This window comes from Vigna unguiculata, chromosome 3 (genome assembly GCF_004118075.2).
Source record: "Vigna unguiculata cultivar IT97K-499-35 chromosome 3, ASM411807v1, whole genome shotgun sequence".
In the NCBI taxonomy this organism is placed as follows: Eukaryota; Viridiplantae; Streptophyta; class Magnoliopsida; order Fabales; family Fabaceae; genus Vigna; species Vigna unguiculata.
Genome location: NC_040281.1, coordinates 10,473,228 through 10,488,237, shown reverse-complemented (window position 1 = coordinate 10,488,237; position 15,010 = coordinate 10,473,228). Strand labels below are relative to the sequence as shown.

The following is a 15,010-nucleotide window of genomic DNA, read 5'->3' as shown; positions in this document are numbered from 1 at the left end:
GTTGCGGATTTCGACATTTGTTTCGTAATTATTTTTTTGTGTTTTTGGGTATTACGGATGTCGACATGCTTCAGACATTTGAGTTGCGGATGTCCACATCCATTTCGTAATTTTTTTTGTTTTTTGTATTACGGATGTGGACATTCACTTCGGACATTTTAGTTGCAGATGTCGACATTCGTTTCATTATTTTTTTTGTGCGCTGCTACTGCAAGACATTGTAACTATGAGACAAGGGTGATGCGAATGGAAGAGGAAGATGAATACAATGGAGATTAGAGTGGAGGAAGTGCGCCGCGAGAGAAAGGGAAAAGGGTTAGATCAAAAGGTGGTGTTTGGGTATTAATTCTTTGGATGCAGGAGGTGGGTGGATTATTTTACTGTTTTTTCTTTTAAATTTTACTGGAGGGTAAAGACAAAATTTATAAAAGTTTTGGAAATACTGAAGAATGTTTTGGGGGTACAGGGAGAAACGACTTATTTTTTACAATGAAAACTTACAAGAATAAATGCAAATAAAAAATTATAAAAATGACAATTTCACAAACTTGATATTTAATTATAATAATCAAATTAATCTTTTTTAAGTTGTAAAAAATAAATAAAAATAAAAAACTATGAAAATGAGAATCTGGCAAGAAAATAATGTATGGTAAAATTCACCTTAAGGTTAGGACCAGAGGGAGAGTTTCTTATAATACCATTTCTATTATAAATACTATAATTCTTGGTTCTTTTTCTGTAATATTGTTGTACTATAATTTTCTTTAGAATAATTATAATTTATTTATTTATTTCTGCTCCTGTCCCCTTAACTTCCTCTTTTTTTGGATTGTTCCTAGTCAAAAAGACCAGCCGATTAATCATGCACATGCATTCACAGGGTAGATAACTCTTTTAATCCGTTTTGCAAAATTGAAGACAATTATTTCTTAAATTGAAATACCATTTTCTTTCCTCATAATGAACAGCTAGCCATATGCTACAGATTGTAAATCTTGCTCATCTTTAAATACAAATAGAGGTGCATTTTAGACCAGGAATGGGAAAACAGATGTTACGCCCTGGTCGATGATGCAACTCCCAATTTGAAAAGAGCCCTATATGTTAACAGCAAACATATTTTAATATTAGAACAACAACATCCTCACAATTTCACCAAATTTTCAGTCATGTCGCTATGGTTAAGAAGCTTTCAACTAAATTTTGATTGCTTCAAAGTTTTTGCAACTAAATCCAAAAATGCCAGCAGTCATTTGACCTGTTTTAATTTTGGGAGACAAGGCTGTAAATATTCTTGATTAAGGTTTAAATAGAACTACCAACTGCAAGAGGTTAAACTTGAAACCCACAGCAAGTTGCTATTAGCCTTGGCTGAGAACATACATTACCCAACTCCTCAACTTTACCAAGGATTTTGCTTAAGGTTGTCACAGGATTAAGAGCTTGATTCATTATGTGTCTTCATATTACATGAACCATAGCTCCCAGAAAAGGAAAAAAAGATAAAACTAAAAACCTTTCTTTGAACTGAAACTAAACCTTTAGACATAAAATAAGAGAAAAGAAAATCTAGAAAGTTAAATATGTAAATTAACTAAATAAATGTACAATACACAAGACAGTTACCGATTAACCAAACAAGAGAAAAAGTAGGTGCTTCTTCCTTAACTCTCGAATCCCCCAAATTAATAAGTCACCAATGACCCCGCTGGAGAAAGTCCTGTCATGTACTTTAGGTACCAGGTAACCAACTAGAACAAATATTCAACAATGAAACAAGTCCAAATCCGGCAATAAGCAAGCACGAGTTCTCACTTCTAGGTGGCCAAGTTACTGCACTTAACAAACACCTCAAATAAACGCAGTTCATTGTAGACTTAGAATTGTCCTGAAGATGCACGGTGCTTAGCTACCATTACTTCTTTCCCCGCTTCTTTCCTTTCTTCTTGTCTCTCTTATTTGATGGTTTGGGCCGTGACTTCTGTTTTGCAACCTTCTTAAAAGATTTCCTGTTACTTATAGGTACCCTTTGCCCTTTATCAGCCCCAACAGAATGGGGGGTCACTGTTTCCTCCTTCCTCTCACCAGGATAACTTTCTTCTTCGGGGTTGATCTCACTTGTCACAACAGTAACTTTCAAATCGGCGTTCTCGTATGTCTTCGTTTCTTTCAACAACAGAAGGTAAACCCAATCACCAAATGAATCACAACTCACAAGCACAAAAGAAATCAATTACACATCATACACTAAAAAGAGCCTCAGATTCATTAGTAAATAAACTTTGGACAGGTTTTACTCCAAACTTTCAGGTTACACTTTTTTGTTTTCCACAGATCTCCTTTGAAAAAACAAATCTTGTTCAAGGCACAGTTAACATTAAATACGAGCACTCCTTCAAGGGGGAATTCAACCTTTATTTCCACGTTTTGGCCTCTTCCACTAGACCTCACCCCCGATGATAAACTTGATAAACTTTTAAGTTACATATGTCCAAGTATCACATCAGGCTCAAACATAATATGAATGCCAGAGTAAAAAGGAATGCTGATATGACTAAGGTTTTGTTTGTATAATCTCTAGTTAACCTCGTGTATAACCAACTTTATACAAACTCTATTCTATTGTTTAGCTTCTTCATAAAAAAATAAATAAAAAATCAAAGCTAATTTCAAATGCTAATAAGAAAAAATTAAGTCATTTCACCCTTTTTTTTTTCTCTTAATTGTGCACACTGAAAAGAAGTGAGTCTAAATCAACAAGTGAATAAGCAAACAATGCAACAGCGAGGAATATTCCAATTGAGAAAATGTACCAGCAATAGGTTCAACTTGGTCCGCAACTTCTTCTTGGCGCTCCTCATTCTGATCAGGTAGCACACCTCCATACTGAATTAATTCTCTTTCCAACTTCCTCTGCAAAACAATTCGAACCAACCAGATAAGATAACAAAATCCATAAAAAAATAAATAAAATTAACCCAAACATCCTCCATTGGTTGTAAAAGAATGCAAAAGTGAAAACCTTTTTGCGTTCTTCGCTGCGTTTGCGGCGCAGTGCCTCATCCTGTTGTTTCTGCGCTTCCTTTCTTCTCTTCTTCTTGCGCTTGTGAAAACCAGTGACGTAGTCTTTGAGGTCTTTCTCGTTGAAAGTGATGCCCAAAGCTTTGTTCTTCAGAGCCCTCTTCTTCAGGTGCGTGCCTTTGCGCTGCACTGTCTCCTCCATCCCGCAATCAACCAAAACCTAGAATGCGCCCAAATCCTTTTCATATGATAGTAGTTAAAAAATTAAGTATGTCAAATAATGTATTTTAAAATATAAATACAGTATTTCAGAATAAGGATTGTTTAAGATATTAACTCTTTGGTTATAATAGTGTTAAATAAAGAAATATGTCAATAATATTAGAAAAATCGAAATTCAAATTTTAATAATTTTGAGAAAAAAGTTATACTTCGATGAGGTATCTGTCTTTTCTATACAAATATTTTCGTGTAAACTAGCATGAGACCCGTGGTCGTGTTTTTGTTTTTAAATATTTTTGTTTAGAAAACGGATTTAATATTATTATCAATAAATCAATAATTTCATTTAAAAGTTATAGATGTTTAGTTGTGAATTTTAAAATATTCAAACAACAAAATCATCTAATGATTATGTAATTATACATTTACGTATAATTAATTATTGATATATATTATGTGTTCTATGTTATATATTTTTGAGTAATTTGGAATAATTTATTTGTGATGATATAGATTGTTATTTTGTTTGAATTACGAAATCTCAGTTTAATTTTTTTAGAAATTTAATTATAGAATGTTGTTTGTGCTAATAAGTTTAGAGTTTTGGTGAAGATTAAAGAGTAAAAAACAGGTGTTAATTTATTTGTTTTGGATTTTCTTGTTAGATTTAAAAGTTATTTTTTAAAAAGAAATTAATATTTATATTTACATGGTTATAAACAATATGTAATAATTATATTCTTTAAATAAATATAATTTTGAAATAATTTCCTACAATTAATTACAGTTATATATTAGTGTTGTTATATTTGTAATATTATTCTCTTATTCAATTATTAATTTGACAATTCATTTGAATTTAAGGTCAATGTTGGTGAATTGTTTTGTGTTTTGTGTTTTGGTTTCTTGTTTAAACCTACCAGTAGATTATTAAAGTGGTATGGTAAACGTTTTTACTACTAATTTAATATCATTAAAATAAATGTAATATATCTCTCAGAATACGAAAAGATGGCGGCAAAACCAACTTATTACATGTCTTGTCGTGGGGATATTTTTTTTGCACGTTGATTGGTTTCGTCAGGGGGTTTTGTTTCGTTCAGTTGTAACGTTTTGCGGCTTTAAATGGTAAGTTGGATCAGTGTGCGTGTGTTTGGTCAGAAAGAAGAAAGAAACCATCATCCCTGTGTTTGGTCAGAAAAGAAGAAAGAATCCATTATCCCTGTCGCAGTTGCAGCAGCCTCCAAACGTTAAAATGTCTTCATCAAAGGCCATGAGCTTCACAAACTTTTACCAAAACTCAGTTACTGTCATGGAGCCCGCAGAGGTTGGTGCATTATTTCGTTCGTTTATTTAAAGTTTCGTTTTTTGGATAGGAATACCTAGGTTCTGGCGTAGAGTTAATGTTTTTTTGTACGATGGTGTTGTGGTTGAAGTATTTGTAGAAATTTGTGTTGAAAGTTTTCATTTTTATGAATGCTACTGCTTTCGTGTATGTTAGGAATGTCTGGAGTTCGAAGTTGGTTTTTATGAGCAATGGGGTAAAATGCTACTGCTGGGGACCAACTTCTTTAGCGATCCGAAAGGAAATACCATAAATATAGAGTTTGAGGAGGGTCTTTTGGGTCAGAGACAGTTTCGTGGTGTCCAGAGCATTCGGTCTTTTTATAACGTCAACGATGTTTATTATGTGTGTACTGTTTACTGTGGAGACCAATTTTTTCGTATAAGGCTTTTTGATCTGGACTGGAAGGAGTTTGACTACCCTGGTACAGCAAAGACTTCTCTTGGTTGTAACCCTTTGTCTTCAATAAGGTTTTTCCAAGCGTTTAGGGTGCAGTTTATCCCAGCGACGGTATGCTATATTAATCCATTGTTATTACATTTACAGTTGCATTTGTATGGCATTGATTCTAATATAGTTCATGTCTTGATTGTTGTCTTAGATGTTGATTACTGTCCCAGATTACTTTCAAATATTCTGTCGGGATAAACTTGCGTTTCATTACGCGATCAAGTTGTATGATCCCCTGTCAAAGATGTTTGAAATATATGTCGATAAAGATGAGAATTTGAGGATGGTCCTGTTTGGTTTTAGTAGGTGCATTCCATATTATGGGTTGACTGGTCCGTGTTACTTACATTTAAACTATGTAGGAAACAATGTATTTCTTCATAGGATATTCTTGGCTGAAGGAGTAGAAATGGATTATAACAGAAATTCGGGCAGTGCTGCAAACACCCAAGTTCCAGTTGCTGCTCCTGATTTTGAGAAAGTATTAAGCAATTATGATGTTAAAGCATCTTCTTTGGTAAGACAGATATATATAATCCTGCTTTCATACTTGAATTCCTATCTATGATGCATTAACATGTTTTTTCGAATGTAGTATCTGGATTCCAAATTTGCAAAAGAATGCTTGATCAAGGGTCGCAAGAGCTACAGATTGACGAATGACCAATCTCAATTCTGGGACTGTAAGATACGTTGGACGGGCAGAAGTTCGTATGAGTGTTACTTGACCTGTGGTTGGAAGAAGTTTTGCAAAGAAAACAGATTGGCTGCTGGTGATCGGATAAGATTTGTTGTGGAGGATGAAGAAAAGGGCGTAATCCATATATTGAAGAATTAGGTTATTGTAATGCTTTGAATATTTTGTTTGTCAAAGTATTACGTACATCCTACAAACACTTAGTTTAAGTTTCGTTTTTATGAATTTTGGAATATATAGTTTAAGTTTATGTTACATATTTAGTATATCAACATTAATGTATTTTGGAATGTTGATATAAAACTGCTTATTTATATTGACTATTATATTGACTATATCTACTTAATGATAAATATGTACACGTCTCTTAGGATTATTATACCAAGTTTCAACTTTCGTTATCTTCATATTTTGATTAAGTTTAAAATTTAAATTAATATAAATTCAAATTAGCGAAAACTTTGAATAAATGTAAAGTGTTTTTACCAAATATGAAATTATTTGTTAATTAATAACAGTATATTTAAACCTTAGTATTCTTATTGGTAATATCATTTTATAAATAACATTATTTACTTTCATAACTGCTACTCATAAATAACATAAATAACAATATAACTCTTACTCTAATATTACGTTAATAAAAAAACAAAATAATGTCTATATTCGTTTCTATATAATATTACTTATTTATGTTAAAAAAGTCAATTTTATAAATAAATGTAATGTCCAAAATTTGATGTATTTAATATAGTATGGATAGTTGTTAATAAAAGAAAATGGATCTTCATTTGCATCAGCATATTTGATTAATAATGTCAGAGTTCTGGGAGGTGCGTTTGATAATTAAGGTAGTGTGTTTAGTTAAATATTCAGTATTACTTGGGCTGCTGGTATGACGTTGCAAGGTCTTGTTGGGGTTAAATACATGATTAAACTGACAATTGTGGGAGGTTAACTACATATTTAAGGTGGTGTGTCAAGTAAGACATACTGAATCAATTGGGCTAATTATATGGCTGCAAGACAATACTCTATATAAGGAGTTGCTATATGAACCTAGCAGTTATTTCAGAATATTATCTGCGCACATAATTAATTCTTGTTTTGTTGTTGGTCAATGGCAGTTTGCATATTTAATGCACTATGGCCAATACGAATTTACCATAATGTAATTGTCAGTTCAGACATGATAAATGCAAGGAATAAGATAAAAGTACCACATATTCATTTATTACTGCAAGTTATTATGACAATAAACTTATACATTACGCCAACACATCATATTTAAGAATATTTGTTAAGCATTCTTACTCTGTAACTATTCGACATATGTATGGCTAGCCAAAAAAAGATCAGGTATGTAATCGTTCATTACACATTGTTGAAAACTTCTTTAAAAACTACATTTGTGGTAGCAGTCAAAGGCTTATTATCGGTGTCATGGATCAAAATCTTTAATCCAGACTTGCTTTTAACTCTGGAAGCTGCAACATATAACTGACCATGACTGAAAACTGGTGTAGGCAGATACAATCCAACACAATCTAAAGACTGACCTTGAGATTTGTTTATGGTCATAGCATAAGATAACATGATTGGGAATTGTCTTCTAATCATCTTGAATGGCCATGGTGACTGAGAAGGAGACATAGACATACGCGGGATGTAAACTTCTGTTCCTTTGTTTTTCCCAGTTATAATTTTTGCACTAATTACATGCTTTGCTAGTCTGGTAACTACTAATCTACTTCCATTACAGAGCCCTTCAGATTGATCTAAATTTCTCAAAAGCATTATTGGGGTCCCAACTTTGAGTTTTATAATATGATTTGGTAACCCCGATGTCCTCAATGAATTTAAAAACTCTGGTGTAATACCTTCATATACATCAACGTCCATGGTATCTGAAGAATCAATATAGTCTGCGCTGAGGTACTCTTTTACTTCACCTAAATTTTATGAGTAACAGTTGTTAGACGTATAAAATATGACAGATGTATGAAAAAATGATAAGTATGAGTTAAGCATCACCTGGAATAGAATCCAGAACAGATTTATTGATTTCATCCACTGTTTCAATTCGACTGGCTAGAATAGCTCGTGATATCAAAAACATCTCATCATTGAATTTTTGGTGTAGTTGTGGATAAGTGCTATTGATTATAGCTTGGATAGGGTCTTTGTAGTTTTTGATTAGAAATTCTGGAGGGATTTCTATATCTACTAAGCCGTCATTAGGTTCATTCAGTGAACCATCACCAATTTTTATTATCCAGGAAGAAAACTCTTCAATTTCAGCAACAGTAGAGCTGTGCAATCCCTGCTGTAACAGTCGCATGTTTTTGGTCAAGTTTAGAATTTGGCAATGCTCCTAAAGATAGCTTGAGTTGATTGTTGCATGAACAATATTAGACCTGCTTCCTCGAGGGATAACAGGAAGAATTTGTCTAAAATCCCCTCCAAATACTATTACTTTGCCACCAAAAACGAAATCTGATTTGTTGTGTTCTTTCATGATATCTTTTAAAGTTCGATCTAGTGCCTCAAAACAAAACTTGTGTGCCATTGGTGCTTCATCCCAAATTATGAGGTTTGCCAATTTCATCAAATCTGATAGTTCACTACCTTTTGTAATGTTGCAGACAGAGTGTTCAAGTGTTGGAACTGGAATTTTAAATTTTGAATGAGCTGTTCTACCTCCAGGCAATAACAAAGACGCTATACCACTTGATGCAACTGTTAGAACTATTTTTCCTTCAGAACGAAGAGCAGAAGATAATGTGTTCCACATAAATGTTTTCCCAGTTCCTCCATATCCATATAAAAAGAACATGCCCCCTTTTTCATCATGCACCGCATTTATAATCTTTTGGAAAATACGTCTTTGTTCATCTGCATATCAATAATAATTTAGATAAATAGCAATGACTTGTGTTGGAAAAATATTAGGAATAAATGACTTACCTGTCATACTGCTAAAATTTGATTCAAAGATACGTAGTTCATCATCCTTGTTATAATCAAGTTCAGCATACACTAATCGGTTGCCACAGTAATTTACTGCAAAATCATTAGGATAAGGCATGGACGGAAATTCCTTTAATGATCTCCTATTGTTCTGTAAAAGCTTCTCAATTTCAATCAAAGTCAAATTTTTCAATAGTTCAAAATTCAGGATGAGGGCTGCAACAAATAACATGAGTTAACATAGTTTCATATTCAAAATTGACATTAATATTGTTAAAAACTATTTCACCTGGATTTCGTGCAATAATTCTTTCATTATATACAATTCCATCAGAAAACATTTCCCATGTTTTCTTCCAAACCTCCTCAGGTTTGTTGATACTATTTGACATGAGCATAGTTACGAATAATCTCCTCAAGAAGTTTCCAGATCCCCATTCATTGGCTTCCTTGATAGCTTCGATGTATTCTCTATCATCTGCCAAAAATCCAGAAGCTTCACATGCTTCTCTAAATGTAGGATAAGTTATGCTTTCAACAGTTCTCAAATCTATGTAGGATATTGAACCTTTAACAATTGTTAGCATCCTTCTTAGGTAGAAAAGTTCACCAGTTGCTGGGGGAACCCAAATAAGTCTTCCAATGGTATTTCCCTTTTTCCTTGGTTTCCAACACCTTTGATTCTTATTATACACATACTTAAAAACAAATTGTGGATATGTAAGTTCCCTTGCATCTGAATATTTCTTGTTGCAGTCCATCCAACTGGTGAACATGGACTCCCTAACTGTCGGTTTTGCCATGATATCATCAATGTCATCATCATCCTTGAAGTACACTGATTGCTCGCCTGGTAGATGAAAAAATAATCGTTCAACAGCTGGATTTCTTCCATGAATTGGAAATGAAAATATTCTCCAACATGCTTCGCATGGAGAAATATATCTACAATCAATATATTGTTTGATTTCATCCCTTGGAATATCAGTTAAAAAACTTTGGTTCTCATTAGAGACAATGGCAGCAGTAATTCTATCATAACCCTTATTGATGTACTTAAATAAGTACTTGATTGAATTAGAACGGTTGCACCATTCTACATTGACATGAGCCTGATATTTGACTAATATTGTAGGATTGTAAGGAACCACAAATCGATTGTCTAGTGCAATATCATTCTTCACAATGCTAAGACCATTGTTTCTTCTGCGATAATGAGGAAAACCATCTTCTGAAATTGTTGTAGTATCTTCAAATTTCTTTGGATAAAATCGAGAACATGATCCATTTTTCATGCATGGAGATGATATCTTAGACATTCCACATGGGCCGTGAATCATATGTTCTTTTACGCAGTTATACAATTCTGTATCTTCTTTGGCACATGGTATTTCAGCTGAGATTACTTTGTCAATATTCGTGGCTGTCGGGTACTTGCTTGATGGATGCAAAAATAACAACAAATGAGCATGTGGCAAACCACGTTTCTGGAATTCAATACTATACATGTCTGCAATCATACATCAGTTACATGATTAGAATAATCAATTAAATGAAACAAATAAATAGTAAGTATATGAAGTATACAGACATGCTATGACCCTTCCCAATATGTTCTTCTTTGTTAAATCTGACAATAGTTGGTCAAATTTGATTCTGAAAACTCTTGCAATGATATCTGGCCTATCTGAAGGAGTTAATTTTAAAGGGTTCAATATTCTGCAAATCTCTGGCCATTTTGGATTGCAAGTAAAAGTTACAAAAAGATCTGGGAATCCTACATGACCACATATTGCCATCCCATCAAAATATAATTGATCCATAAATCTCCTACCACCGACAAAGCTAGATGGAAGCACAAAACGTTTTCCTTTCTGTGAAGCTTCTGTGTAGCTCTCATTGCTTGGTTGGCAGAGGTTACTATATTTCTCAACCCTCAGCTTGGACTGATTGTTTCTGATGAATGATAGTCTTTCAGACTCAATCATTGTATATCCATCTACAACAAATTGTTGGAATAATCTTCTTGATCTAAGAATGGTCATTGGCTCACATTGTCGGGTTTGAATTCTGAAACAAAACCATTCCCTAATTGTTAAGCGGTTACGTTTGAGTGCCAAAGAATCACGATGACTAATATCATGCCTATATCCATCTTCACCATAGGGAAACAGCAGCGGATACTGATATCCCAAGTAGCTTGTGTGCAACTCGTTTATTCTTTGTAATTTTCCTGTTCTGCTTTCCATAATAATATCCCTAGGAGATGCAGTGTCAACATCTCCTACTATTAATGCAGCAACCTCTGAAACGGTGGGGATGTTGTATATACGTCCATCGTTTTGCCTATCAGCAATAAGTTTCAATTTAAGATCATGACATGGCTACTCCGCATATTTGTCCCTTGCCATACGAAAAGATTTAGCATGGACATTGTACTTATCTAGCATGTTTGTCAATGTTCTAACAATTTCAGCATCAATATCATTGTTGTTCCTACATTCATATATGGCAATTGTTTCAGCAGATCCATACAAACATGCTACATAATATAATAACAATTGTTTAGACGAATGAATTGTACCTTAGAGATTGAATTCTGTTGTGTATCTCGTTTTCAGTATCATAAATATATAATTGAGCAAACTTTGGCTGTTGTCCAATTGGTGGAAGAAGACTCCCAATTCTGTGGCATGATTGTCCTTGGATTCTCAAATTTGGTGGACCACCTCCATTGTTGTATTTATTGTCAATTTTTGCTCCAGGTGATGTAAATGCAAACATCATGTTGTATGTTCTGATATTCTTCTGATAACTTCTGTTCTGTTTTGAATCTGATTGAAATAAAAGTTGACTTAGCTCATCCGGGGGTTTTTTCAACATTGGCAATTCAACTTTTCCATTTGAGCAACATAGTTGAAAGTTCGGATTAATCATATGATGAGATTTACCAATGCGTTCTTGATACCACATATATGCATTGCAATGCTGACAAACATAGATCGGATCTCCTATATCTGCATACAATTTGGAAATTAATATAATTATTAGTTGAAGTTCTCATATATCGTAACAATTATATTGATAAAAAACTTCGTAGATTACTTATCTTGCATTAGTCTCCATGCTTTGATGGTTCCTATCATCTACTTCATCAATGACTGCTTAATTAATTATGATCAACATATCAGTAATAATGATTAACTATTAATTTCATTTCAAAATAAGATTACCTTCTACTGTTTGACCAAGCGATTCAGACTCATCTGAATATGATTCTAGTTCATGAACATCTTCCAATACAAATGATTGACTTGGTATGTTCCCTTGACTTATGTTAGTCATATTATTCACAGTGCCTTCAAACTTGTCAAGCAAACTTTGAGGCTTCTTTCGTGAGCGTGTAACATTTCTTTGAACATTCCTGAATCTAATATCAGAAGATCCAAGTTGTGATTCCATATGCAACGTATCTTGATTAACAAAATAAGTTGTCACATCTGCTAATGGGGTACAATCTGGCATTTTATTTTGAACGCGCTTCTGATTCTTGTATGTAGCTTTCATCCTCTTCTCCTGCATTATGAGTTTTCTTTTTATTCTTGCACTTGAACTGCAGATTCTATTTTCATCGGCCATCATTCTACATTAAACACAACACACAATGATAATTATTCCGGAAATAACAACATTTGCATAATATATAAAGGTTATATTTGAAGATCATAGAAAAACTTCTACACGAAATTTTGAAAACATTACAGATATAGTTCATAATACTGCTTTGTGAACAGATAAATGAAACAATTCCAATTAATGAATAATAATAGTAAGCTGTGCTTTAACCCTTTAGAACACACTTGATTTACCAAATTCTCATCTACTTAACCATTAAAGGTTGTGTTAACATAAACTAATCTAAAGATTTTCGCAGTTGCATGATACTGGATAGATGACTCGTGAAATTTTTACCGCCAAAATGAGCACCACTATAAAGTCATGTCAATGCGAAGCATGATTTCGGGTTCTTAAATGCAAGTCTTTTCATCCTAATGTGTCTAATCTGCCAGCTTTATACAGTTACATGCACATTGCTTGTAGCGCAGGAAATAATTACCAAATGTACTGGTTTAATAGAATACAATATCGTACCATCAACATTAACTATTGCACGTCTTTGGCTTTAATAAATGCGGGTTTGATCATTGCTTGAATGAATTATGATATCCTACTACTCTATAAACTTTAACGTATCTTTATTAAATGCATGTCTAATCAATCCAGATAATATTATAAAAAATATATGAAAATGTTAAACTGAATGCATAGGTTCGATTGTAACAAAATGAACATGTATCAACGCGTATCATGCTAGCATACTTAAAAGAATATTAATAACACGTTGTCATGGTAGTCTTCCTTAATTCTCATTATGGTAGTATACTTAAAACAATGCATAAAATTTTGAATTCTGACTATAAATACATAAACATCTGGACGGTTACAATTTTTTTATAATAGACCTTAGTGTTTAATATTAATATACGAAAAGTGTTCAAACTTTGTTCAACGTAAGCACAACCAAAACTCTTTAAAAAACCAAAGAAGGTTTCCCCAGTACAATTTATCAAAACAGGAAACACGAATGCATCCTTTGAAGGACCCAAAACATTTCTAAGGAAACTAACATAAAGTCTTAAGCAACATTAATTACAATAATTTCCATAGCTTTCATAAATTAAATATCATTTCTCCTTCTTGATAATCTTCATTGTCTTTGTAGCTGACAATTGGGCTAATGGCAGGTCCTCCAAAAGATCAAAATCCATGAAATTTTCTGGAATATACTGCATGTCTTCATTGTCACTGGTAGCGTAAAGATCTTTTCTGGGCGTCACACATAAAACAACATCCGGATCAAGATCATCAGTCCTGGAAAGGCACGTCTGCAATGAAACATATGTTTAGTCAAATTACATCTTTAAACTGTCCAGTAAAATTAAGACACTAAATCTATGTACTTATATACTTACTAATGAACTATCAGTATCAGCAGATAAGTCACATGCTGCATTATCACCACATTCAGCAAGTTCCAATGCCTGCAAAATTTAACATTTAAAATTATAAATTTTGATTACACCACAAATCATACCTACTTTAAAATACTTACTAAAGAACTCCCAGTATGAGTATGGACATCAGATTCACTGGCACTCGTACGTTTCCCAACCTCAATTGCCTGCATAACTCAATATACATTAAAACATATAATACATGAAAATGGGAATTAATAAAACCAACCAATTTAATAAGTACTTACTATCGACTTGTCCTTACGAAGCTCTGATTGATCAGAAAAATTTTCCTTAGCTTCAACAATTTCCATTACCTGCAAAATTTGATTTCTTTAGTTCCATCTCAAAATACATCACATAATCAGTACACAAAGATTAAAATAACGACCTCAGTTTGTCCAAGAAGACTACTAATGTGTCCTATGATTTCACGATCAGTTGAAACTCTCATTACTGAAGCAGGTCGGTTATTTCCTTGTGGTTTGACCTTGAAAGCCAAATTACAACCCAAAAGAACGTCTAGATCCTGTGGAAAACACTTAGGATCCTCCTCACCATCCTAATATATTTTAAAAAACAAAGATGAAATCAAATGAGTATTATTATGCCATTATTATATTATTAATGGAAAAGAAAAAATATACAACCTTGATCATTTTCTTTCGCAAGTCACCAGCAGAAAGACCAATTAAATTGATGCAGTCTTGGTCCCAAAGCATGAAGTTAGCAACCTTTTTTTCCATCAGTCACTTGAATTTCAAGCTTGTACATGAAAACATATATTTAATCAAAAATAAGATGCTTGTATCTGAAAACATATATTCAATGACAAATAACATAATTTGACAATACAACTATTACTAACCTCATTTTTGGATACTCATTATAACCATCACAATTCAAACACTTAAAAGAACCAACTTCATATGTTCTTTTTGCGCATAAGTTACAAACCAAGTAACTCCATCCATCATTTCCTAAGTTAAATTTAAGTGTATGTGCAACAGTAACACATGAAATCTCCTACAACAATAAAAGAAGGGTTAATAATAACAAAAATCGATTATAAAAGTATACAAAATCGAAACTACCTCTATCACAATCAGGATCTGTGAAACACTCTTAACAACAGTTTTATACATAAACCTATCAACATGACTAATCTGGGATGATCCACTATATTGGCTTCCCTCCTCGAAAGTTTCATGAGCAGTAGTTCTACAC

General features: G+C 33.1%; 2 protein-coding genes and 1 pseudogene across 2 annotated transcripts; 1 reads left to right on the top strand and 2 right to left on the bottom strand.

Moving 5' to 3' along the window:
* Positions 1-1,506: 1,506 nt before the first annotated feature.
* LOC114176344 (ribosomal RNA-processing protein 17) lies at positions 1,507-3,284 on the bottom strand. The gene is made up of 3 exons (XM_028061362.1): positions 3,026-3,284; positions 2,817-2,916; positions 1,507-2,169 (listed from the first exon to the last, which is right to left on the bottom strand). The coding sequence occupies exons 1-3, from the start codon at positions 3,224-3,226 to the stop codon at positions 1,919-1,921; spliced, it is 552 nt and encodes a 183-aa protein (XP_027917163.1). The 5' UTR covers positions 3,227-3,284; the 3' UTR covers positions 1,507-1,918.
* Positions 3,285-4,408: 1,124 nt separating this feature from the next.
* On the top strand, positions 4,409-5,879 carry LOC114178963. The gene is made up of 4 exons (XM_028065119.1): positions 4,409-4,573; positions 4,748-5,101; positions 5,193-5,558; positions 5,637-5,879. The coding sequence occupies exons 1-4, from the start codon at positions 4,502-4,504 to the stop codon at positions 5,877-5,879; spliced, it is 1,035 nt and encodes a 344-aa protein (XP_027920920.1). The 5' UTR covers positions 4,409-4,501.
* Positions 5,880-7,112: 1,233 nt separating this feature from the next.
* LOC114178958 lies at positions 7,113-12,290 on the bottom strand (annotated as a pseudogene).
* Between the last annotated feature and the right edge of the window lie 2,720 nt (positions 12,291-15,010).